General features: G+C 46.1%; 1 protein-coding gene across 8 annotated transcripts in view; it reads left to right on the forward strand.

The window, feature by feature from the left end:
• Window positions 1-25,510, forward strand: part of OTUD7A (OTU deubiquitinase 7A) — a 397,910-nt gene that overhangs the window by 346,936 nt on the left and 25,464 nt on the right. For 7 of the 8 annotated variants that reach the window (XM_055278535.2, XM_055278539.2, XM_063639042.1 and 4 more), the window contains 2 exons: window positions 21,306-21,433; window positions 23,305-23,454. In XM_055278535.2, the coding sequence (XP_055134510.2) occupies window positions 21,306-21,433; window positions 23,305-23,454 (278 nt within the window). Of the gene's footprint in view, window positions 1-21,305; window positions 21,434-23,304; window positions 24,962-25,510 lie in introns of those variants that run through there. The other variant, XM_063639043.1, reaches the window with a different exon arrangement.

The following is a 25,510-nucleotide window of genomic DNA, read 5'->3' on the forward strand; positions in this document are numbered from 1 at the left end:
GCACTATGCAGGCAGAGGTGAGCTCACATGAGCCGCCCCCAGGCCACTTTCCTTGAACTTTGTTGTGCAGAGCAGTTGGGGTGTCAGGCTTCAGGGCACAGCAGGCCTCTGGAGGTCACTCGCGATGGTGAGCATTTCCACACATTGCCATCGCACGAACCTGGCTCTGAAGTTTGGGTTTTCTCCACCAACTAATTAATTTGTGGCTTCAAGAAGTCGCCCTGAAAGCAGAAGCTCATTAAGCTAGCCTGGTGTTTCCCAGATGGGCTCTGTGGATATTATATGTGTTCCCAGCAAAAAGACTTCACATCTGTGCATGTTTAGGAATAGCTTGTTCCTACAGAAACACCTTGGATGTTCTAGTATAGAATGAAGACGGTGGCCAGACCAATGGGGCAGCCATAGAGCCTTGGCCACAGCTTATTCTTCAGTTCATATTCTCTGGAACCTGAAAGCAAAGGTGTTGCTCCTAGAAAAGGTCTCAGCCAAACATGAGAAAGTGTGAGCAGTAACACCAGGGAGACCCATGGAAGGAGGATTGCATGCAGCTCCGGGCTGCCCTCAGGCTCATGGGCCCTGCAGCAGGCACCTGGGTCCTCACCCAGCCACCAAGGCAGTGCCTAGTGCCTCATGGGCCAGCTCTCCCTGGAGGACCCGGCTGGAAAAGAGGCTCCCACAGAGCTGCAGCTGCAGCAGTGGCGTCCAAGACCATGTTTAAAGATGAGATCATTAGAAACCCACATACGCTGGCACACCCTTCCTCCAGGGCTGTCTTGTCACTTTGTTTTAAGGCTACGGTATGTCCATACCAACAGTCTATCTTGGTAGGACATTTGAGGACAAGCATTCTGAAGACTCAGTCGACTGTGGAAAACTGCTTTCTTCCTCTGCACGCCTCCCGAGTCCCGCCTGTGATGGGTCTTAAGCGTTCCTCGACATCGTTTTCACAGTTGCCTTTCTCCCTCCTGCCACAAGGAAGACGCCTGATAGGTGCTGGCAGACTGGATCCAGGCCAGGTGTCTCTGCCAGGGACAGGGAGGAGTGGGGAAAGACAGCAGCAATGATGACTTCGATAGTGGGTGAAAATCAATCACAGGTGACCATCACATACACATCTCCTGAGTACCCCCATCCAGGAGGAGCTTCGCCCAAGGTCTCATGGCTAGTCAGCCTATCTGACTCCTAAGGCCACAGCCTGGTCCCCTGCTGCCTGCTCCATGGGGCCCGAGGGATTCAGATGCTAATGGGGACACAGGGGCCACTTGGTATCTGTCCCTATCTCCCACAGAGTCTGAGTGATCAACCGTAATCTAACAAAAGGATTAGGTCCCTTTAGGAATATCCAAAATGGCCCAGACATTGTCCCATTTATGTAGGATAGCCTGGTCCCCTGCCCCTGGGAGCCATGGTTCTGGTTGCCACATCACAAACGAGAAGGAAGAACCTGGGGAATGGCCAGAGAGGGGAAACTAAACAACCAAGGGTGGATGTGAGTGACCCCATCAGGAAAGAATGGAGAGATGAGGCGGGAAGGTATGGGTGGTGTTGGGGGAACGGAAGGAGGGAGGCGAGCACAGGTGGGGTGGGATGGGGTTGGGGAGACCATAAGAGGGCCCTGTGCTAGGCACTCTATCCCCTCCTTTCAAACCCTGCCTCACAAGCCTCCAGTACCCCTTCCACAGATTGGAAAACTGAGCCTCAATGGGATTAGATAACTGTTCTAAGACCACAAAAATGATCAATGGAAGCAGCCAAAAAGTCAAAAGTTGGTCTGATCATTAAGTCTCCTCTTTTGACCAGGCTCTACAGCCTAACGAAATCCCTCAAATACAGCAGTTTGTAGAACCTCAGGTGACAGATCAGCCTGAAAATGAAACCACCACTCTGGGCTTTAGATGGTGATGGGAGTGAGGACACAGCCACCTGGTCCCTACAGATGCCATTGATGCTCAGGTTGGAATCCTGTGCCAATGACGCGGGAGGCATTTTGTAGGGTTTCAGCAACAGGTGTTTCCAGTGGAGAAAGAAAAAGGCAAAAAAACAAAACAAAACAAAACAAAAAAACCTCAGAAGAGGACAGAGCACATGCAATAGGAATCTATCAAACAGAGTTGCTTCTGTAGCCAGATGCCGCCTTGGGTTACCTGGAACCTTTGCATGGCCAGTCAAGGAGGGAGGCCTGTGGAACCAGGCATAAAACATTTTCCTGGGAATGGGGAGTTTTGGCTGAGTCCCATGGACTGGGGTAACGGGCAGCGCCTCAGCAAGGCACGCGTGCAGCTGTGCAGGACTTGCCAGCAGGGTGCTCCAGAACTGTCACCTGCTCCAAGAATTCACCTGGGGTTCAGAGTCCACAAGAGAGGCCTTTGTGCACAAGCACAGTGTGCTCTGCCTTTTGCCTGTGTCTTCTCTCCCCATGTTGAGCTGAGAGGTGTGGGGCATCATCTCTGGGGCTTGAGGGCTGCAGGGACAAGTTTCTGACACCTGACTGAAGGGCCTGAAGGCAGAAACTGGCGAGCTCAGGGTTCACGGGGCTGTGGTGGGCTGTGCAGGCCAGGACATGGGGCCATAGGGGATGTAAAGCCGGGATGCTGCGAGCTGCCCGAGGGCCAGGCATGGATTCAGGGAGGAGGCCCCAAGCAGGCTGGCTTCAGGACTCACCTATGGTGGGGACCACACAGAAGGCCAGCCCCTGAGGCCAGGGCTGAGGGTGGACACGAGTAGTCAGTGAGAAGAGCCGCCACTGCAGCCCAGGGACCTAAGGACACAGCCCCTCAACTGGCAGAGAGCTCTGAAGACCCACAAAAATTACTTCCTCAAACAGCAGGCCAGCACTGGGACCTCCAACGAGTCCAGCAGGCCCTGAAGGAAGACAGCAAGAAAGACTTTGCCACCCTCCTACACCTCCTCCCTGCCTGTGCCGGCCCCACAGGGGACACAGACGGCAGCCAGAGAAGGGGAGGAGGCAAAGGGTGAAACAGAGAAGCCAGCTGGCAGCTAACCCAGTCTTTCAGGAGGCTCAAGCTTGGGGCTGATAGCCCCCTGCACACGAAAGTAACCGGAAGAACCACACAAAATTTCCAGGGTGCCACCTGGGAATAGGAAAGAGCAAGTCAAGGGAGAGTTTGCAGGCATGATGGCAAGAAGAACTAAAGTGGCTTTATTCATCCCAGCCTGGGTTTCCCAGAACCTGTTCCCCACGGATGAGGGTAAAGGGGTGCAGTGCGGGCCCTGCATCCTGCTCTGGGAGCCCCTGGTATGGAGACAGATGGGGCAGCCCCTGTATTATTGGTCCTTGACACAGATGATGGCCTGGAGTCATTTTAAACCTGTTACTTTCCCAGAAAGCAACTATGTCACGTATCTGAAGAGGTCAGCAGGGACCAGAGACCAGGTGTGGGTGTCAGCTAGACCCGCTTCCTCTCACTGTGCCTCCCAGGAGGACTCACAGTGGCCAGGCCCCAGCCACGTGGAAGAACCAGGCCTTCCCTAGGGCTTGGGGAGGGATTAGTGAGGTCAGATGGGAATGTGAACAGTGTCATCTATTGAGCCCATGTTATGTGTCAGGCAGGCCTATGAGCTGTCATTATCATCACCAATCACAGATAAGGAGGCTGAGATTCAGAGAATTAGATAATGTATTAGGGCTCTCCAGAGAAACAGAACCAATAAAAGACATATATATATAAAGAGATCTAATGTAGGTATTGGCTCACATGATTATGGTGTCTGAGAATTCCCAAGATCTGGCATGTGCCAGCTGGAGACCCAGGAAAGCCAGTGGTATAGCACGAAGGCCCAAGAGCTGGAGAACTGATGGTATGGATCCAGTCTGAATCTGAAGGCCTGAGAACCAGGAGTGCCGAGGGCAGAAAGTCCACGTCCCACCTCAAACAGGTTCAGTTATTCCGCCCTCCTCCAACGTTTTGTTCCCATCTGTGAATAGATCTGATGAGCCCCACCCATATTGGTGAAAGCCATCTGCTTTCTGCTCTCCAGCAATTCAAATGCTAATCTCATCCAAAATGCCCTCACAGACACAAGCAGAAATAACATTTAACCAGCTATCTAACCATCACAGGTTAGCTTCCAATGGCCCACAGCCTGAAAGATACAAAGCCAGAACCTGAACTTAGAACTGACCAAAAAAACCTAAGCCCACACTCTTGACAAATGCAGACCAGGCATGAGGAGTAGGAATCAACAACTTATCTTGACTATGGTGAAAATAATCATTTTTGTTCTTTAAACTTTTAAAAGAACTACTTATTTGTTTTCTGTTTGATGAGAAGGGCTAAGTGGAAGCTGAGAGGCCAGTCGGACGGACAAAGAGGAAAAGAGAGCAGAGCAAGGGGGGCCGTTTGGGGGACCCTCTGGCAGTCCCTGGGGCATCTTCTGTCTAGGTCCTTACTTTTCTCACATTCTAACCTCTCTGCTTTCTCTTTGTAGTTGAGTTTCTGAAATTTCACTGACAATGTGTTTGCTGCATTTCTTTTTATTAGCTTTTTTCAGAAGTAGCTAGAATCCCAAGTGATTTCCTAGCACACAGTCTGAGAGTTGTCAATTTCAGTCAGTCTTTTGAGGAAAAGCAAGAGGCATTTTATTCCTGGGAGATGCCCACACCACAGCCTGGTGCTCCCGGGCCATGGGCTGGCCTTGTGCAGGAAAGGAGGCATTCTTATGTGTATTCCTGAAGGTGCCATGACTTCCACCAGCAGACCAAGCAGAAAGAGCATCTGCTAACATAAGGTGTCCTCACTTTGCAGATGTGGGACCCGGCTCAAATTTTTAAAGACATTTCTAATTGAAAATGGACCAAAGTTGACTCTCTGTCTAGGGATGGTTCTCAAGTAGGAGCCTTCTCTGATCTTCCTGTATAAAGAATCCACCTTTTATCACTCTACTGATAGTTTTTTATTATTTTATTATTTATTTAAATATGTTTAGGGGATACAAGTGCAGGTTTCTTACATGCAAATATCGCATTGTGGTAAAGTCTGGGATTTTAGCGTACCCATTACCCAAGTAGTGAACATTGTAATTTTTCAGTCCTCACCCCCTTGAACCCTCCCGCCTGTCATAGCCTCCAGTGTCTATTACTGCATTCTGCCTCTCCATATGTACGCATTGTTTAGCCCCCAGCTATAAGTGAGAACATGTGGCATTTGACTTTCTGTTCCTGAGGTATATCACTGAGGATAATGGCTTCCATATCCATCCATGTTGCTGCAAAAGACAGGATTCCATTCTTTTTTGTGGCTGAGTCATATGCCATGGTGTATATATACCACATTTTTTTTATCTAATCCTACATTGATGGACACTTAGGTGGTTTCTATCTCTTTGTCATTGTGAATAGTGTTAGAGTAAACATGCAGGTATCTTTTTGATAGAATGATTTATTTCCCTTTGGGTATATACCTCGTAGTGGGATTGCTGGATTGAGTGGTAGTTCTATTCTTAGTTCTTTGAGAAATCTCCACACTGTTTTCCATAAAGGTTGTATGAATTTACATTCCTACCAACAGTATGTGTTCCCTTTTCATCATATCCTCACCAACGTCTATTTTTGTTTTTGTTACATTTGCTTTTGAAGACTTGGTCATAAATTATTTGCGTAGGCCAATGTCCAAAAGAGTTTTACGTAGGTTTCCTTGTAGAATGTTTATAGTTTCAGGTCTTACATTTAGGTCTTTAATCCATCTTGAGTTAATTTTTGTATATGGTGAGAAGTGTGGGTCCAGTCTCATTCTTCTGCATATCGCTATGCAATTTTCCCAGCACTAAATGGTGAATGACACTAAATGAATAGTGTCATTTCCCCAGTGTATATTTTTGTTGGTGTTATCGAAGATCAGTTGGTTGTAAGTATGTGGCTTCATTTATAGGTTATATATTCTGTTCCATTGATCTATGTGTCTGTTTTTGTACCAATACCATACTGTTTTGTTTACTATAACCTTGTAGTACAATTTGAAATTAGATAATGTTATGCCTTCAGCTTTGTTCTTTTTGCCTAGGATTCCTTCCTTTGGCTAGTCAGGCTCCTTTTAGTTCCATATGAAATTTATTGTTTTTTCTAATCCTGTGAAAAATGACATTGGTAACTTGATAGGGATTGTATTGAATCTGTAGATTATTGTAGCAATATAGTCATTTTGATGATGTTGATTCGTCTAATCCATGAGCATGGGATGTTTTTCCATTCATTTGTATCATCGACAATTTTTTTCTTCGGTGTTTTGTAGTCCTCCTTATAGAGATCTTTCACCTCCCTGGTTAAATATATTCCTCGATATTTTTGTAACTAATTTAAATGGGATTACCTTCTTGATTTAGTCCTCAGCTAGATTGTTACTGGTATATAGAAATGCTACTGCTTTCAGTATGTTAATGTTGTATCCTGAAACTTTATTAAATTCATGTATCAAATATAACAGGTTTTTGGTAGAGTCTTTATGGTTTTCTAATTATAAAATCATATCTTCAGCAAACAGGGATGATTTGACTTCTTTTCCAATTTGGATGCCTTTTGTTTTTTTCTCTTGCCTCACTGCGCTGTGGGTACTTCCAGTACTATGCTGAATAACAGTGGTGAAAGTGGGCATCCTCATCTTGTTCCAGTCCTTAGAGGAAAAGCTTTCAACTTTTCCCCATTAAGTATGCTTTAGCTGTGGGTTTGTCATATAAGACCTTTATTATGTTGAGGTATGTTCCTTCTATGCCTAGTTTGTTGAGGATTTTCATCATGAAGTGATACTGAATTGTATTGAATGCAAAAATCCTTGGCAAAATACTAGCAAATCAAATCTAACAGGACATTGAAAAGATAATACACCATAATCAGGTGGGATTTATCCCAGGGATGCAAGGATGATTCGACATACACAAATCAATGAATGTGATATATCACATAAACAGAATTAAGAACAAAAACCATATGATCATCTTGATAGATGCAGAAAAATGATAATTTCTTATTTGATCATGTGTTAGTATCTCTCCCTACCTAAACCTGCATTCATGGGCACACATGGGCAAGCGTGAGTGCGGGCACACGCGCACGCACACACACACACACACACACACACACTCAGCACAGTGCTAGACCTGTAGTGGATAGTCAATAACTATTTGTCACGATTGACCTCAGCTTACTGATCCTTAGCAATAAGTCTTGTTCCTCAAGCCACACTGGCCACTGCTAGAAGCGTCTTTCAGAGCCTAAGATCCATTCAGTTCCTTCAGAGCACTGGGAGGCCCCCGTCCTTCCATCTCAGCTTACCAGGCCATAGCTCTTAGCAGAGCCCCTGCTAGCCTTTACTGTGTCTTTGGAGAGTCTTTTGTAAAAGGTGCCTGTCTGGGCAGGCACAGTCCTTGACCAGGGTCAAAGGCCCATATCGGGACATAGGCTGGGCTCAGCCCCTTGAGCCTCCTCAGACTGGCTCTGCTGTGCAGGGCCCTACCTGAGAGAGGGGTTGAGACACACCACTCAGAAATGCTGCCCATGAGATCTGTGCATGAGGAGAAACTTGCACCTGTGAAAAGGAGTGAGAACTGTCCCCACATACTGTGCTGTGGGTGTCTCAGGATGCATCAGGAGGAGGAAAAGGCAGTGGTTGGAATAGCGAGTATAAATATGCTACCTAGAGGTGGGAGGATGTGTGCATATAGTTTATGCGCATTTACTCACATTCATACGTGTGTGCACACACATGTGCACTTACATTTTTTTTTTTTCAGATAGAGTCTTGCTCTGTCACCCAGGCTAGAATACAGTGGCGCAATCTCGGCTCACTGCAACCTCCACCTTCTGGGTTCAAGTGATTATCCTGCCTCAGCCTCCCGAGTAGCTGGGACTACAGGCACACACCACCATGCCTGGCTAATTTTTGTATTTTTAGTAGAGACAGGGTTTCACCATGTTGGCCAGGATGGTCTCGATCTCCTGACCTCATGATCCACCCGCCTCGGCCTCCCAAAGTGCTGGGATTACAGGTGTGAGCCACCGCACCTGGCTTTGCACTTACTTTTTTTATGGAAGGGTACACCAAAAGCCAACACCTATGTCCCCATAGGTGAGGTGACTGCAATTTATCATCCAAACTGGTTCATTTGGGGGAAGGAAAGTGGGCGCTAATCACTTGGGATGTGTGAACAGGACTTTCCCAAGCAAAACAGGAGGTGTGGACACCCCATCTGGAGGAGGGGATATGGGGAGGGACCTGGGAGGCTTCATCCAGGCTCTCCGTCTGGGTGGCTGGGTGACTGCCCTTTAACAAGACCTGCCGGCCCCAGACTGGCTTCCTTATCTATGACATGGGCTCTTGCCGAGGATGGTCTCCAAGGATGGTAGCTACAGCTTAAGCCAGGGTGCCCCCAAACTGTTCCCTGGGGCTTGAGATACCATCTGGACCTTGCTCCATGACCTTTGCTTCTTGGTCCTGCCAGGAGGGACTCCTCAGCCTGGCCTCTGCCCACCCCCATCTTTCTCAGGGTGTTTTCATTGGGTAGACAGTATATCCCTAACCCTGGAAATTCTCCCTCCTCAGGTACCCACTGGAGAAGCAGATGTGGGTGCCCTGGAGAACCCAGTGTGTGGGGCTCAAAGCATGTTAGGAAGTTCTCAGGACATGCACATCTTGGAGGATGAAGTCATTATATTGCATGCCAGTCTTCTTTGCAGTAAGCACCGATTATTAAGCATTTTAGGAATTGTTATGTCTTTGCCCAGTGGCCAGATTCTCCCCACAATCCCAGATCTCACATTTGCTCAGCAAACTCACAAGAAGAAGACATGAAGTCTCAGGGCTAAAAGTGGGAGTGAATTTTCAGAATTGTTTTTTCTGAAGCTGATTTCTACCATGGACTCTGGTCACAGAGTGCAAGTCACAGTTCCAAACTCTCATCCCAGATAAGATCTTGTTTGCCCTCCATTTTAGAGCCCCCAGCTAAATTGGAGTTCCAGTACCAGAGCAGCTAGCAAACCTGCAATAAGAAGAAATGAAAAGGGACCTGGACATGGGCGTTTACAGTGTGCCTTTCATGGAATACTTCTCTTACCTGGCAGGTGTCCTAATGCCTGGTTGCCTAACCCATGACCCATGTACCTCACATGGGAAGCTTGTTTGTACTGGCAGATGGCTTTGTGGCTCCTTTCTGGCCTGTGTCTAGTTTTTTCTTACCTGACCGTTGCTCTGTGGCTGGGACCAGCCTTGTGTTCTCCTTGGTGTCTGGTGAAAACATGGCCTGGGGTAGCCTCTGCTTCTTCCAATGGAAGGTGCAAATTCAGTCCACCGCCACAATGGGAAACAAGTTCAAAGGTTTTTACTTATAGATCCTGGGCATGCAGGCCATCATGAGTTGGGAGGGCAGTGCTCCATCCCAGGGTCACATGAGGCAGGGATTAAGAGTCAGGCAGAGAGATCCAACTAGAAATATATATAGGGGAATAGGATGTGGGTCACTTTAAGTTCATGGGCAAATGCCTGAATGGTCCATTTAAAGGAAGTGGTGGGAAAGTGGAAAGCCCAGTCTGCTAGGCAGAGAGATGCCTCTAAGTTCTTATCTCTGGCCACCAGCTTGGGTCTTTGGGTGTGGTGTTCTACTTCTAATGCCCAGGCAGCAACCTCTGCTGTTTCGTTTCTGTTACACCCTCTACTCCCTCAGGTGCTCTCTGGCTGCCTTCAACACTGAGGCTTCTGGTATAGAACCAGGACCCTCCCTAAGTTTTGGACAAGGAGGCAGAAGCAAGTAGGGAACGTCATTATGATTTTCAAGCTGCCCCCCACTGGAGCTGGGATCCTCTCTGCCACCCGCTGGGTCACTGAGCAGGTTTCAGTTGCTCACATGGCTCCCATGCTCAACACTAAAACTGGAATGGAGAAAAACTGCTCTGCTCCAGCTGTCCTCCATCACCTCTCAACTGGGCCTGCCATCCTATCATTGCTGCTGAAATAAAATGGCCCTGCCTTAAGTTAGCCATGAAAAGAATGCCATGCCAGTACAATGGTGCCTAATACTTAACCTTTGCACTGTTGTTACCTTGGAGGCCCTCTTGCATAGCTACTCAAATACCAGAGTGTTCTGCCAGGAGGCTCCATGCTGGGCATGGCCCAACTCCACGCCTTTGCCCTAGCACAGAACTTGAAGGATGGGTAGATGAATGGACAGACAAGTAGGTGCTTGGGCAGATAGATGGTTGAATGGAAGAATTGAAGGATGAGTACATGGATGGATGCGTGGGTAGGTGGGTGGGTGGGTGGATGGATGGATGGATGTACATGTGGGTGGATGGACAGGTGGATGGGTGGGTGGGTGGACAGGTGTATGGGTGGGTGGATGGCATGAATGGATGGACAGATGGATGCACAGACAGCGGAGGGATGGATGGATGGATGGATGGATGGATGGACAAGTGGGTGGATGGAGAGGTGGATGGGTGGGTGGGTGGACAGTTGTATGGGTGGGTGGATGGCATGAATGGATGGACAGATGGATGCACAGACAGTGGAGGGATGGATGGATGGATGGATGGATGGATGGATGGATGGACAAGTGGGTGGATGGAGAGGTGGATGGGTGGGTGGGTGGACAGTTGTATGGGTGGATGGCATGAATGGATGGACAGATGGATGCACAGACAGCGGAGGGATGGATGGATGGATGGATGGATGGACAAGTGGATGGGTGGATCAATGGATGGATGAGAGAGAGGGAGGGAAGGAAGAGAGATGGGTGGGTGCGTGGGTGGGTGGATGGATGGATGGATGAATGGATGAATATATAGATAGGAAGAAGGATGGATATGTTGGTAGATGTTACGTGAAGGCAGGGTTCCCTGAGGGCCTCTGCAGTGCCTTTCACAGCACCAGTGTATAGTGAGTGCTCAATGAATATTTATTGGTTTTTTGGTTGGAAATACAATGGCCCTGCTTTAAGTTTTGCATGAGAAGAATGCTGTGCCAATACAAAGGTGCCTAATACTGAGCCTTCATGCTGTTGTTACCATGGGGGTCCTCCTGTGTAGCTGCTCAGATCTCAGAGTGTTCTGCCAGGAAGTGAAGATAGGACTCAGAACCCAGGGCTGAGAGGGATACCATTCACCTTGCTCTGCCCACTTCTCAGCATTAGTATCTGACTCATGAGCAGCTCCTCTCTTTCCAGCACTGTCCCCTCCATTCCTTGAATTAGGGAAGGAACAGTGCTCCACATTTCTAGTTGGGGTATTTGTCTCTCCAAGTATGCAGGTTTTAACTCCATATTCTCTCCCCCTGTGCTGTTCATTATCTTGTTCAACCATTCACTCGCTGGCACTCAGTGCATATTAGGTGACAGGGACAAACAAGCAACTTCCAAAAGCACTTGACCCCCAGGCACCGCAGCTTGGCTTTTAGGTGTGGCCGGGCAGGCTAATCACCTGCAATGTTTCAAAATGCACACCAGGAGCGCTGCGTTTAGACCGGGCATAAAATATATGTGTGTGTATGTGTGAATATGTATTCATGTCAATACATATTTAAAACATTCCTCTTCTACTTCCCTTTCCTTCCTCGCTGAAAAAGTAAGTTCTAAAGCCATTAGGTGGGGCAAAGCAAGGTGGCATCTAGAGTGGGTGGGGATGGGAGGACACCAGGGGCCAGAGCCAGATGTCAGCCACACAGGTGAAGAGGGCCACCTCGGGGATGGGGGCACAGGGAGGAGATGGCTGACATATGGGAAGACTGATCGAATAAGGAAATGCTTTAGAATGAATACAAACAAGTTTTCTCAAAGTAAGTGAAGAAAGTTGCAAGTAGAATTTTGTGGGGTTAGATTGGAATTGGAAGTATCAATGAACTCAAGGTTTTCTATAAATATTGAGAGGGAGAGAAACATGAAAATAAATAAACATGGAGAGGGAGAGAAAGATGAAAATAAACATGCAAAAATATGTATCCATGTGTGAGTGTGAACTTGAACCATCTTTTTGCACCAGGAAGCAAGAAAGTGCTCTAAGAAATGATGGCAGCTGGGCACAGTGGCTCACACCTGTAATCCCAACACTTTGGGAGGCTGAGACAGAAGGATGACTTGTGCCCAGAAGTTTGAGACCAGCCTTGGCAACATAGTGAGACCCCTGTCTCTACAAAAATGAAAAAAGTTTTCTGGGCATAGTGGTGCCCTGTGGTCCCAGCTACTTGGGAGGTCAAAATGGGAGGCTCACTTGACCCCAGGAGTTTGAGACTGCAGTGAACTATGATCTCACCACTGCACTCCAGCCTGGGCAACAGAGTGAGACCCTGTCTCAAAAAAAAAAAAAGAAAAAAGAAATGATGAGGATGTCAAAAGGACACAGATCCAGCTTTAGAAAAGCCACACTGACCACATCAAGGAGTATCTGAGCATCCACATAATCACACTAATGGATTATAACCCACTGAATAAAATGGAAAACCAGAAATCCATAGTGATACCAATAAACCTATAAAGATTTGGTGAGGAATGGAGTATTTGCATAGGTTCAAGTTCCTCCCCACAAAATGCTTGTTAATTTCAAAGGAAAAATTAGTAGTCTGCAGGCGCAAGTTCTGGAAGATGACCTTAAGGAGTGGTCCAGGTCAACCTCACCATTGATGGGACAATCTGCAGTTCACACAACCTGACAAGATGTCACAAGAAGGACTCAGCTTCACCCAATCCAATCTAACTGTGAGGAAATAGAGAAACCCTTATGAAGGACATTCTACAAAATACCCAACCTGCAATCTTCAAAAGTGTCAAGGTCATGGAAGTCAAGGATGTCCTGAGAAATGTTCCAGGTGAAGGAGACTAAGGAGACGCCACCGCTGAATGCAGCACCTGATCCTGAGCAGGAACCTTTGTTCTAAAAGGCATTATTGGGACAGCTGGCACACACATGTGGGGTCTGGTGATTGCATGTAACCGTGTGAATTCCTGATGTCGGTAGCCGTGTGGTGGTTTTGTAGGAGGATGTTCTGTTCATAGAAAATGAACAAGAACTTTCCAGGGTGATGGGGCACCAGGTTGGCTGTTTATTTTCAAATGGTTCAGGGAAACAAAAGCTCTTTTTACTGTATGTGCGCAACTATTTTGTGAGGTTTCGATTGCTGCCCATTTTTTGAACTGTTAAAATAAGGTAGATTGGGTTGGATGTGGTGGCTCATGCCTGTAATCCCAGCACTTTGGGAGGCCAAGGCTGGTGGATCACTTGAGGCCAGGAGTTCGAAACCAGCCTGGCCAACATGGTGAAACCCCGTCTCCACTAAAAATACAAAAAAATTAGCTGGGCATGGTGGCAAATGCCTGTAATCCCAGCTACTTGGGAGGCTGAGACTTGTAAAAAGTAAAATAGAGGTTCTTCTTTAAAGACTTTCCTCCCCATCTAGTTAAAAATAAATAGTAACTTCTTTTAGAAGCAAAATTTATTCAAAGACCTGTGCTAACATTCTTAAATATCTGCTAGCCATAATAAAAAAATCAACACACTTTATATTCTTAGCTCCCACAATTTAACCTGAATATTTGCCTGGCATACTCACACTAGTCCAAGCAAGCACTACGTCACAGTCTGGTCCTCTTCCTTCTTTAAAAGCGTTTTTACCTTTCTCAACATTCCACAAGTTACTTCCTCTTCCTTTATTCTCCTCTGCATTTGCCTCTTTTAAAAAATTCTAAGTTACTAACCAATCAAAACAAATACAAAATGTAAAATCCCGTTCCAGCCAATAAAAACCAGACACAGCAGTAAGGCGGATGCGTCAGGTTATAAATGACCCTGTCTCCTTTATTCAATATACTCTCATAACAAAACTGCTGGCAAGTACACCCTTTCTACAAAAAATATAAAAATGGCCTCACTAAAAAAAGTTAAATTTATATTCAAGTACTATTGCTTTACAACACCAGGAAACAAACATTTCAAGCAATTTTGGTGGCCCGTATGGGGATACATTCTCCGCCGGGGGTGGTCTCCAGTCCTCTCTCATAAGGGAGCGTGTTCCTCTGCCTCATTGCAGTGACCTCAAGGATGAGAGCTCAAAACCCACCCAGTATGTGGAATAAACTCGAGTCTCAGCAGTGCAAAAAAAAAAATCCTCACATATCACGTGAACCAGAAAACTCTGTGCACAGATCGAGGAAAAAACACCGGGAGAGCCGGTAAAGTATTAACGTAGTAATCAAGACTGAGGAAAAAGCTGCGGGACAGTAAAGCATTCCTTAGTTAAAACATACCAAGGAGAGAGACTGCAGGGGCGGTAAAACATTCCTTAGGACTAGACACAAAAAGCCATGGGAGGTGGTAAAATATTCCTTAGCCAGGTTGTCTTAAAGGTTAAAAAAAGGTAAAAAAAATCCCCACTGAGTGGGGGTTAAACCTCAAAAAGAGGTGAGAAATCCCCATTGAGGGGGGGATTAAGCCTCAAGGTAAAAAATCCCCATTGTCGGGGGTTAAACCTCAAAAAGAGATGAGAAATCCCCATGGGGTGGCGCTGAACCTCACACAAACCTCTGATAGTAAGATATATATACATATATATGTATGTTACATATAGATATATATACATGTATATATTCAAAACTCCCCTTTCCCCTCTTCTCGGGGGAAAAAAAAAAAACAAAAACACTAAGCTCCACTCCTGCCAGTCGCTCCTCCAGGGGAAGGGGAAAAAAAAAAAAGCAAAAACACCAAGCATGACGCCAGACAGCCAGGCACACCAAAAATTAAGTCCCTCTCCCCAGCCCAGCTCTATGTGAAAAAGAGGGCGGGGACTGTCGCAGGAAGAAAAGCTAACAAGATGAAAGGACGTAACTCTTACGATTAACGACAGGTGTCTGCCAAGCCTCTGGGCCAGTGACGGCCCTGGGCCAGGACTGCAGCCCGCCTGGGCCAAGACTATAGCCACGCAAATCCCACCCAGCCCAAAAAACTAAGTGTAGAAAAAATAAATAAATCGGAAAAAAAAAAAAAAAAAAAAAATACAGGGGAAACAGACGGCAGCGCATACGTGGGGGCGTGGCCCGTGCCTTGCCCAGCCTGCGCTGCAGGAGCCGCAAGACTGGGAAAACTCGGGAAGAAAAGAGGAAACAAAAAATGACAGAGAAGGAGAGAAAAATAAAGTGCAAATAAAAAAAAAAAAAGGAAAATAAAGTGCAAATAAGAAAAAAAATAGAAAAAAGTAAGTAAAAAAAACTAGAAAAGACAAAAATCAAAGACACAGAGGGTAAAATTAGGAAAAATTTCTAATGTAAAAGGCAGAAAGTTAAAACATATTAAAAATTGTCTATAAAAGTCATTAAAAAGTTATAAAAAAATTTATACAAAAAGTATTATATAATTTAAAAGTAATTAGGCCTCCTAAATGTAAAACTATTTAAAAAACAGTTTATATACAAAATATGTAAAAAATATACTTTTAATAAAATTACAAAAAGACAAAAATATGAATTTTTACCTACATTAAAAGGTTAAAAAAATTTTGTTTTAAAAGTTTAAACAAGGCCGGGCGTGGTGGCTCATGCCTGTAATTTCAGCACTTTGGGAGGCTGAGGCAGGCGGTCACGAGGTCAGGAGATGGAGACCATCCTGGCTAACATGTTGAAACCCCGTCTCTACTAAAAATACAAAAAAATTAGCCAGGCATGGAGGCAGGTGCCTGTAGTCCCAGCTACTCGGGAGGCTGAGGCAGAAGAATGGCGTGAACCCAGGAGGCGGAACATGCAGTGAGCTGAGATCGCACCACTGCACTCCAGCCTGGGCAACAGAGCAAGACTCCGTCTCAAAAAAAAAAAAAAGTTTAAACAAACTTTAAAATATTAATTATAAAGAAAATTCTGTATGTAAACATATTAGCTAAAGAGGTATCCAATTTTTCTGTAAACATTAAAATAAAAGCACAATAAATTTTTCTTAAAACACTAACCTGCTCTTTAACAAAAATTATAAAAAGTTAAAAAATGTCTATAAAATCCTTACCTTATAGTCAGACATTAAAAGTAAATAATGTCTGCAAAATTTTATTAAAGTTTAACATTAATAGCACATTAATGTAAAAAAAACATAAAATCATACAAAAAGCATTATCAAATATAAAATAGTGCTTAACTTTCTCAAAGCCTGAGGGCGGCCGAATAAGTCACAAGGCCCCTCATCCCCAAGGCCACAACACGCAGGGGCGGTGAAGGCCACAAAAAAGCCAAGACCTTAGGGGGCAGGGCTGCAATGTCCCCTAGGCAACACTAAGCAGAAATGGAGCAGAAGACGTCACCATGGGGCCTCAAGCCTCAGAATACGCAACAAAAATTAAATACTTAATTTATCTTCCACTTTCCCTTTCCTCAAAACTAAAAATCTTTTAACACAGGTACCAACCCTAAAATTTCTAGTACACCAGCACCAGCCTAAAAACCACATTCTTGCCTGGCACAGTGGCTCATGCCTGTAATCTCAGCACTTTGGGAGGCCGAGGCAGGCGGATCATGAGGTCAGGAGATCAAGACCATCCTGGCTAACACAGTGAAACCCCGTCTCTAGTAAAAATACAGAAATTAGCCGAGCGTGGTGGCAGGTGCCTGTAGTCCCAGCTACTGGGGAGGCTGAGGCAGGACAATGGCGTGAACCCAGGAGGCGGAGCTTCTAGTGAGCTGAGATCGCGCCACAGCACTCTAGCCTGGGTGAAGACTCCATTTCAAAAAAAAAAAAAAAAAAACACATACTTATCAAAAAATAAACTCGAGCCAGCCTGGGAAGGACCCTATTTTATGCTGTTAACCACTAAAACCGCCTTCCACACAGCCAAGAAAAAATGGACCCACTATACTCAAATCAAGAAAACATCTTAGGTTACTATACTAAAATCAAGCCCTAAGTTAAAACTTTAAAAAGCTTAATTTTCATATACTTTCTCTATTACTTCCTTTCCTTTCCTTATTCTGTTACTAGCTCCCTTGTTATTAATGTAACTAAATCTAACTCACCTCAAACCATTGCCTTTAATGCGTGCTCTATCATACCTTGTAAAAATATAAAAAATCAATGACAGCTGGCCTTTTCACACAAATATTTATGTCCTGGCCCTCTAATTAACACAATTACTCCTAACACTTATCGTTATAATCACCTGCAGCCAAAACGCCAATTTTCTGCTCCTGAGAGGTGAAGCCAGCTAGACTTCCTGGGTTGAGTGGGGACTTGGAGAACTTTTCTGTCTTACAAGAGGATAGTAAAACGCACCAATCAGCACTCTGTAGCTAGGATTGTAAAGTGCACCAGTCAGCGCTCTGTAAAACGCACCAATCAGCAGAATCCTAAAAGTAGCCAATCACAGGGAAGATTGAAAAAAGGACATTCTGATAGGACAGAAATGGAACATGGGAGGGGCCAATAAGGGAATAAAAGCTTGCCACCCCAACCAGCAGCAGCAGCAACCTGCTCGGGTCCCGTTCCATGTTTTAGAACCTTTGTTCTTTCGCTCTTCACAATAAATCTTGCTGCTGCTCACTCTTTGGGTCCGTGCCACCCTTAAGAGGTGTAATACTCACCGTGAAGGTGCGCGACTTCATTCTTGAAGTCAGAGAGACCACAAACCCTCTGGAAGGAACCAACTCCAGACACACTACAGCCTGACAACCTTATAATAAATGGAACGACGTCCTTTAAACTACTCAACAGCAAAGTTAGACTTCCACAAAAAAAACTTATACAAATCTAAAACCCTTCATCTATTTCATTAAAAAACCTACCCAACCTTATCAATATAACCCTGTCCTTCTATCACCACCTCCACCTTAACTAACTCTAAACCTGCCCTTAATCACTTCTATAATATAGAAATTTGACATAAATTTTTTAAAACCCTAAATAGTTTTAAAATACACATTATTCCCCCATCTTCCTCTTCTTCAGTAGCCTAAGTTCTAAATCCCACACCAGTTACTCCTACATCTAATAAAAGTAGAATGTCTATTATAAAAATAAAAAATCAAAGACAGACCTTAGCCATCAAAACAATGTATCAAAATACAAATGCCTAGCTAAAATAAATATTCCGTTCACACTTTAGAAACAATTATGACACTATTACACTTGTACACATGGTACTCCAGAGGCCCAAATTATCCCCTTTCCACTTAAATGGTCGCCTCATCAACCAAATATAAACTATATAGTAGCTCTTTTTCAAAATCCCACTGCTTAAAATAATCCATCAGCCAAGCTCTCTCTGCTATTTCCCAAAATTCAACACCCTGCTGGTCAGCCCCCAAGGGCAATCCAGCTTCCACCTTTTCTAAATGCCGAATTTACTTTGTGCCTCTCATGGCAAGAAAAAAATTTAATATTCCTTAAAAGCATTTTAAAAGATGCAAGAAGCTCAAGCTTTTCCAAAGCTTGCCCATCAATCCATGCTTAGCCTTCCCCAAGCAAATATATGGTAGTACTGTAAAGGACCTTTACTAAACACTGTGCCAAATAATTGAAACAGTACTAATCCAATTAGCTGTCCTTCACTCTAGCATTTCATCAATCTAAAAAAATAAAAACAAAACACCGCAGGCCAAAAAAAATTCCTTGTAAGTCCTTTAATCCTCAAGTTTACATAAATGCTATTAAAATCCTGTAAAAAAAAATCCAAATAAAGTTAAAACACAAAATCAAATAGCTGCAAAATTTAAATCCATGTTATTCTGGTAAGTAACCATGAATTTAAAAAGTAAACTAAATTATATCTGTTACAATCAGCAATAATTCATAAATTACACTGAAAACGCCATAAAAAAATAGCTAAGCAATTAGGACCTACCAGACAAATTGCCTAAAAAAAAAAACCTGTAAATATAATATTAGCAAAAACAAAAAATAATGTCGTAATTAAAACTCAATATTGTACCTTTATTTCTAATACTGCCCCTAACAAAACTATAACAAAAGCACTACAAAAATTAACAGCACTATCCAATAAACTTGCCAAAAATTCTAAAATAAATAACCCTTTTTCTAAAATAATAAAACATTAATTCGATAAGTAAAAAACAAAATGTAGCCAGGCGTGGTGGCTCATGCCTGTAATCCCAGCACTTTGGGAGGCCGAGGCAGGCGGATCACGAGGTCAGGAGATCGAGACCATCCTGGCTAACACGGTGAAACCCCGTCTCTACTAAAAATACAAAAAGAAATCAGCCGGGCATGGTGGCGGATGCCTGTAGTCCCAGCTACTGGGGAGGCTGAGGCAGGAGAATGGCATGAACCCAGGAGGCAGAGCTTTCAGTGAGCCAAGATCGTGCCACTGCACTCCAGCCTGGGTGACAGAGCGAGACTCCGTCTCAAAAAAAATAAAAAAAATCTAACTTCAATTCTCACCTTGTTCATTCTAATAATATTAATATACTTATAAGTTATTATATTATTCCCTGCCTTCAAAATTTTATACAAAAACTTATCTCTACCACTCTTACAAAGTTAACTCGTAACTCTCCTCCACCCTATTGAAAAAATTACTTCTCTTAAAGCAATTAAAACAGACAAATTTAAAAAAAAAAATTATGAGGGAGAATTGTAAAAAGTAAAATAGAGGTTTCTCTTCGAAGCCTTTCCTCCCTATCTAATTAAAAATAAATAGTAACTTCTCTTAGAAGCAAAATTTATTCGAAGACCTGTGCTAACATTCTTAAATATCTGCTAGCCATAATAAAAAAGTCAATATACTTTATATTTTTAGCTCCCACAATTTAGCCTAAATATTTGCCCTAGCATACTTATACTAGTCCAAGAAAGCATTAAGTTATAGCCTGTTCCTCTTCCTTATTTAAAAGTATTTTTACCTTCCTCAACATTCCTTCCTTTATTCTCCTCTGCCTTTGCCTCTTTTAAAAAATTCTAAGTTACTAACCAATCAAAACAAATACAAAATGTAAAATCCCATTCCAGCCAATAAAAACCGGACACAGCAATAAGGTGGACGGGTCAGGTTATAAATAATCCTATCTCCTTTATTCAATATTCTCTCATAACAAAACTGCTAGCAAATATACCCTTTCTACAAAAAATATAAAAATGGCCTTACTAAAGAAGTTAAATTTATATTCAAGTGCTATTTCTTTACAACACCAGAAAACAAACATTTCAAACAGGTTGCAGTGAGCTGAGATAACACCACTGCACTCCAGGCTGGGTAACAAAGCGAGACTCCGTCTCAAAAAAAAAAAAAAAAAAAAAAAGATAAATTGAATCATAAGAAAAAGAAAAAAACATGGATAGTATGTAACCAGAATTCCTCAGGTGATGGTAATGCATTCCCTAGGATTCAAAACCTGCATTCTGGAAGTCCCAGGTGGCTGGGAACTGTGCCCATGAACCCATGAAGCTCTTTCCCCAGGCCATGCCAGGGGCCACATTTGCCGGCCCTGGCCCCACCTGCTGCCATCCTCACAGACTCCCTCAGCTGATTCTGAGCATTCCTCGGACACTCAGGAACAAGTCTGAGAGTTACCTCTGGGGAGTCTTGGCTGGCGCTGTCATCTCAGCTGGCAGGCACTGCAGGTGCAGCCGAGGCTCCGTAACACTGTGAGCTCTGGCTGTCTTCTCAACGTGCACCTGCCTTTTGGGTGGCCCTGCTATGGGTGGACATCAATGCTGCCACCTTCTGCCCGAACGTCTTAGGGTTTGAGTGGAAGCATTCTTGAGCCTGCTGTTTCCCTGATCCTCAGACATGAGCCTGGGCGTGGTCAGGGAGGGTCTGGGCCACCTGGGCTGCACATTCACATCGCATCCCCTCCGGCTCTGGACTGAAATCCAGACAGCCTTCTCACTGTTCTCCATTGGGGTGAGTGTCTTCTAGAAGGCTCCTCAGATCTTGATGGTAATGACCCCACCAGCCCATCAGATGTGCCCAGGGAACCCCTGGGTCCCTGAGAGAAATAAACAGGAGAGGAACCCCTCCATCCCTCCGGCCCCCACTGCTTCCTTGTGAAACACCCCCAGAGAGCCAACAGCCCTGCTGCCACAGGCTCTGGTGGGCTGCCTCCACCTGCAGAGAGACTCGCCTTCACAGCGGCCAGCACCCTTCACCTGCGGGCTCTTTCCAACTCGTCTTCTGAGGCCGCTCCCATGGTGGGGTAGGGGAGCTGGGACCTGTGCGTTTGCCATTGGCGGATGGCATGAGAAGTGGCCCAGGATGGTGCAGCTGCTGGGGTCCATGAAGATAATATCCAGAGTGGGGAGGGCTCAGCCCCTGCATGAAGCAGTCCCACTTTCTCCATCCTCCACCCTGTTTTAGTCAGTGACCAGCTGGCTCTGTTTTGTTTCACAGTGTGGACAACTCTGAGGACCCTGTGTACGAGAGCCTGGAAGAGTTCCACGTTTTTGTCCTAGCCCATATATTAAGAAGGCCCATCGTTGTTGTGGCAGATACAATGTTAAGAGACTCAGGTGGAGAAGGTAAGTTCTCAAAGAGATGTGTTGTATTCGTGACACAGAAAACATAGCATCCCATCTAGAAAGCAGATAGCAGAGCGCAAGGTCGAGCTCCCAGAGGCCGCAGAGCATCACTCTGCAAAGATCTCCTCGACGTGTTTCTTTCTTCTCCCTGATGGCAGCAGGGATTGCTCTTGACCAGCTGTCCTGCCTATCAACGGCAGGTGGCCAGGAGAAATCTGGTCGTGTGAAGACCAGGACTAAGCCCAGAGGGGCTCCTGTCTCCTGTCATGTGCCTAGGGCACAGCAGACAGCCCACACCCCTCCAACAGCCCTGGGCCATGTCCTGGAGGCACTCAGTCACTCAGGTGCATTCCCGCCCCTCCACAGACTACATGTGTGTTAAAGACTAAAAAGAAAGGAAGACAGAATGCATAGAGCCATTTAGCAAAGGCTGTGGTAGAATCAGAACTGGCAGAGAAAGAGGCAAGGGCAGTTTATGGCCTGCCCACCGAAAGTCACACTCTGTGCACAGCCCCTTCTTGAATGTTCCTCCATTCAGCCCTTGCCACAACCTCCCAGGGTGGACACCACCCTTCCCACTTTACAGAGATGAAACTGAAGCCCAGAGAGGCTAGGCAATGTCCCCAGCGGGGATCAGCCCAGGGCAGGGAGTGCTCCAAAGCCTGTCCTCCCTCCAGCGTGCAGCTGCCCAGAGCATCCCTCCAGCCCAGTTTGAATTTACACCTGCACCTTAACAAAAGTCACAGGTCTTCCAGGGAGCTCTACAAATCAGGATGTGGCTCTTCACGCTAAATCACAGCTGCCATAAAAAATCTGATGTGGGCACGATGGTTATGTAGCCAGGGAACTGCTAGGACACAGGTCCTGCCTGGCCCACCCCCTTCCCTCTGTGGCTCAGGGACGCGGGCCTGCTGAGGTCTGCAGCTCTCCATGCAACACCAGGACTTGCATCAGGGCCCTGCTGTGTAACCCCAGGACTGAGCTCCCAGCACCATCAGATCTCTGGGTTGTGGGATGGAGGAAGGTCCACGCTTCCTACCATTCTACTCACAGCCCTCTTGCAGGTACCCCCACCCTGTCGCCTCTCAGTGGGACTCTCCCGTGAGCAGAACAACAATGATCAATTTAGACAAAGTAAGGATGGCAGAGGAACTCTTAAGAGTTCATCAAAGACGTCCCTAAAATTACCGTCCCTGAATTCTGCTCAAGGAGTGCAGCAATACACTGACTCCAGGGCCAAAAGGCAAGACGTTTCATGACCTCAAAGCAGATGCCGCTTTAGGACAGATATTTCCAGAAGTTATTCTATTTTGCTGAGGGTGTTAGGCTTTTCTGCCCTCTTTTTTACAAGTAAGAAAATGAGTGAGATTGTGTCCCTGTCGCTGAAGGACTTGATCGCTCTGATTCTCAGTTCCCATCTGACTTACATCCTGGCCCTGGAGCTCTCTGGCTGGTTCCTTCCAATTCAACAGAAGAGGTTCTCAAAATATAGAACAAATATACACCCTCAAGAAGCGTAGATACTGTGTTGCATACAAATGCTTTACCAAACACTAGGAGAGGAAGAAGTACATCCTGAAAAACGCAGGCTTCCAGGCTGCGACTGCGCTGAGCAATCTCGGGTGACAGTGTCATCCCAGCCCTGGGGCTCCTGTACACCTGCGCAGGTCTCAGGGCAGCAGGAGTCCTGGGGCAGACAGATGACTCTGGAAACCGTCAGCCCCATTCCTCAGCACTGCCTTCATCCACCCCTCCTGTCCCTCCGCTTCTCCACGGAGCCCCCGGGGATAGTGAGGGACAGGGACGCAGGGGACCCCCTCCCAGCTCGAGCTGCCTGCTCCTCACACCCCCACCCTGGTTTGTGTCCACAGCATTCGCACCCATCCCATTCGGAGGGATCTACCTGCCCTTGGAGGTCCCTCCCAACAGATGCCACTGCTCGCCTCTGGTTCTGGCCTACGATCAAGCGCATTTCTCTGCCCTCGTGTCCATGGAACAGAGAGACCAGCAAAGAGAACAAGGTATGCCTGTCTCCCAAGAGAGTGCGTGCAGGGGCCTAGGGTGGGGGCAAAGCCATTGGAAGGGACCCCATTGCACAGGGAGATGGATCGTGGAGACCTCCCCTTAGAAGCACACCTGGGCACGCTCAGCAGTGATAGTTTTTGCATAAAACTACCTTTTGCATGTGTGAACGTTTTCATTGAAAATAACAATGTTAAAGACAACATTCTCTTTAAAATACTGAACAAACGCAACCTACCCTTAAATAGCTTTTACTGTTTTCACTTTCACATGTATACATATTTTATAGGAATGTAATTAGTCTTAGATATAAATTAAAGGGAAAAAAACTTCAAGAGCAAGTATTAATGAACTATGGCCCACCACCCATTTTTATAAATAAAGTTTTATTGGAACAGAGCCACATTCATTCACGGATGCACATCTGTGGCCGTTTTTGCACTACAGTGGTAGAGAGAGGAGCAGCCACAGACACCGAGGCCTGCAGCGCCTAAAAGATTGACTTACTAGCTAGCTCTTTATGGGAAGAGTTTGCTCACCCCTGCTCCAGGGTAAGCTTGTAACTCAAAAGGTCAACATTTCCTTTCAAAGCATTGCAGCTGAGTTTCCTCTAAGCAGCCATTTCAGTGCTGCTGATGTTGGGCCGGCCCCACAGGCTGTGCACTGCACAATTCCAGGGCACCAGTCAATGTCTTTACTGGGGAAATAGGGGGATTTTGTTTGGAACAATTGCTGTTTTCTCATGTTAGCTGCTGATGGATGTGTGACCAGCTGAGTGGGGAGGAAACCCCTTCCTGTTGTCACCCTTGTTTGTAGTATAGGCAGAGACTCACTCCCACAGGAGACGGACGGACAGGCAAGACCAACTATTTCAGAGTCCCTGCCATTAGGTATAGTCCCAGGGAACGGGAAGTGCCCTGTCCAGGCCCAACAGGGGGCAGGAAGCTCAGGGGTGTCTGCTTCTGACCTTTTCCACTGAGTGTGCAGCTCAGGAAGTAAATACAGCAACAAGATTGCACCCCTAGGACTCCCAAATGCTACTCCTTCCTGTAGACAGCTGGCAAGGAAAGGAAGCAGACAAATGAACAGAACCCAGCCTCCCCCAGCCCTCCGCCAGAGGCAGCACCAGCGTGTCACTTCCTGGCCTGGCAGTTGAGTCGGGAATGAGGCTGGGGCTGTGGAGCAGAAGCTGAAAGTGAGAAACGCACAGGGCATTCGAGACCCCTTCCCAAGAGCAGATGCAGAGCTCCCAGGAGCTGACATGCGTGGTGCAGCCACAGAACCCAAGTCACAGGAAGAGAGAGTACTGGAGGCTGCAGCCGGCCGTAACGAGAATGTCACATCATGGTTCTTTGTTATTTGCAGATGTGGCACTGGCCACAGAAGGAAAGATTTAATCATTAAGTCCTGGGGGTGCTCCGGTCTTTCCATTGTCTCCCCGCTTTCAGTTCGGAATGCCTGCACCTCCTTCCCGGGGGTTTAGCTCTTCGTAGGGCTGACCCCGCCTCTTGGGAGGCCAGAAGGGCCTTTTCAGGACCTGGGATCCAGGTCAGGGGCTGGGCCCTCTGTCCAGTCCCCAGGGAGATTCTGTGGTCAGAAGAAGATGATGGTCCCAAGGCCAGCATCTCCCAGTGCCGAGCATGGGATTCAGATACCCGATCCCCTCCTCACAAAAGGCACTGAGTACTCTTCCAGGCCTTCCAGATACTGCTGCTTGGTGTTTTCAAGGCACATATGAAAGCATCCTCCCTTCAAAGGATGCCCATGGAGGGCGCTATGGCTTGGGACCTTTCAGGAGAGCCTTGCAGAGTTGTGGGTGGTTTCACTTCTGGTGACCTGGTTTCTAAAAACAGATCTGGTCCCAGTGCACCTCTCAGAGCCACTGAGGTGTGGGTCTTTGGCTCCCTCACAGTCAAAGCAACCCACCGGGGTCCTCCTGGGGTGGTGCAGGTCCCTGCCTCCAAGACTATCATGTGGCCAGGCTGCACATTCACCCATAAGGTCCCCGTGACCCTCTGCAGGGCAGGTGCCATTGAGAGGTGACAGCGTGCTGGC

The sequence above is a fragment of the Symphalangus syndactylus genome, chromosome 5, assembly GCF_028878055.3.
Source record: "Symphalangus syndactylus isolate Jambi chromosome 5, NHGRI_mSymSyn1-v2.1_pri, whole genome shotgun sequence".
NCBI lineage: Eukaryota > Metazoa > Chordata > Mammalia > Primates > Hylobatidae > Symphalangus > Symphalangus syndactylus.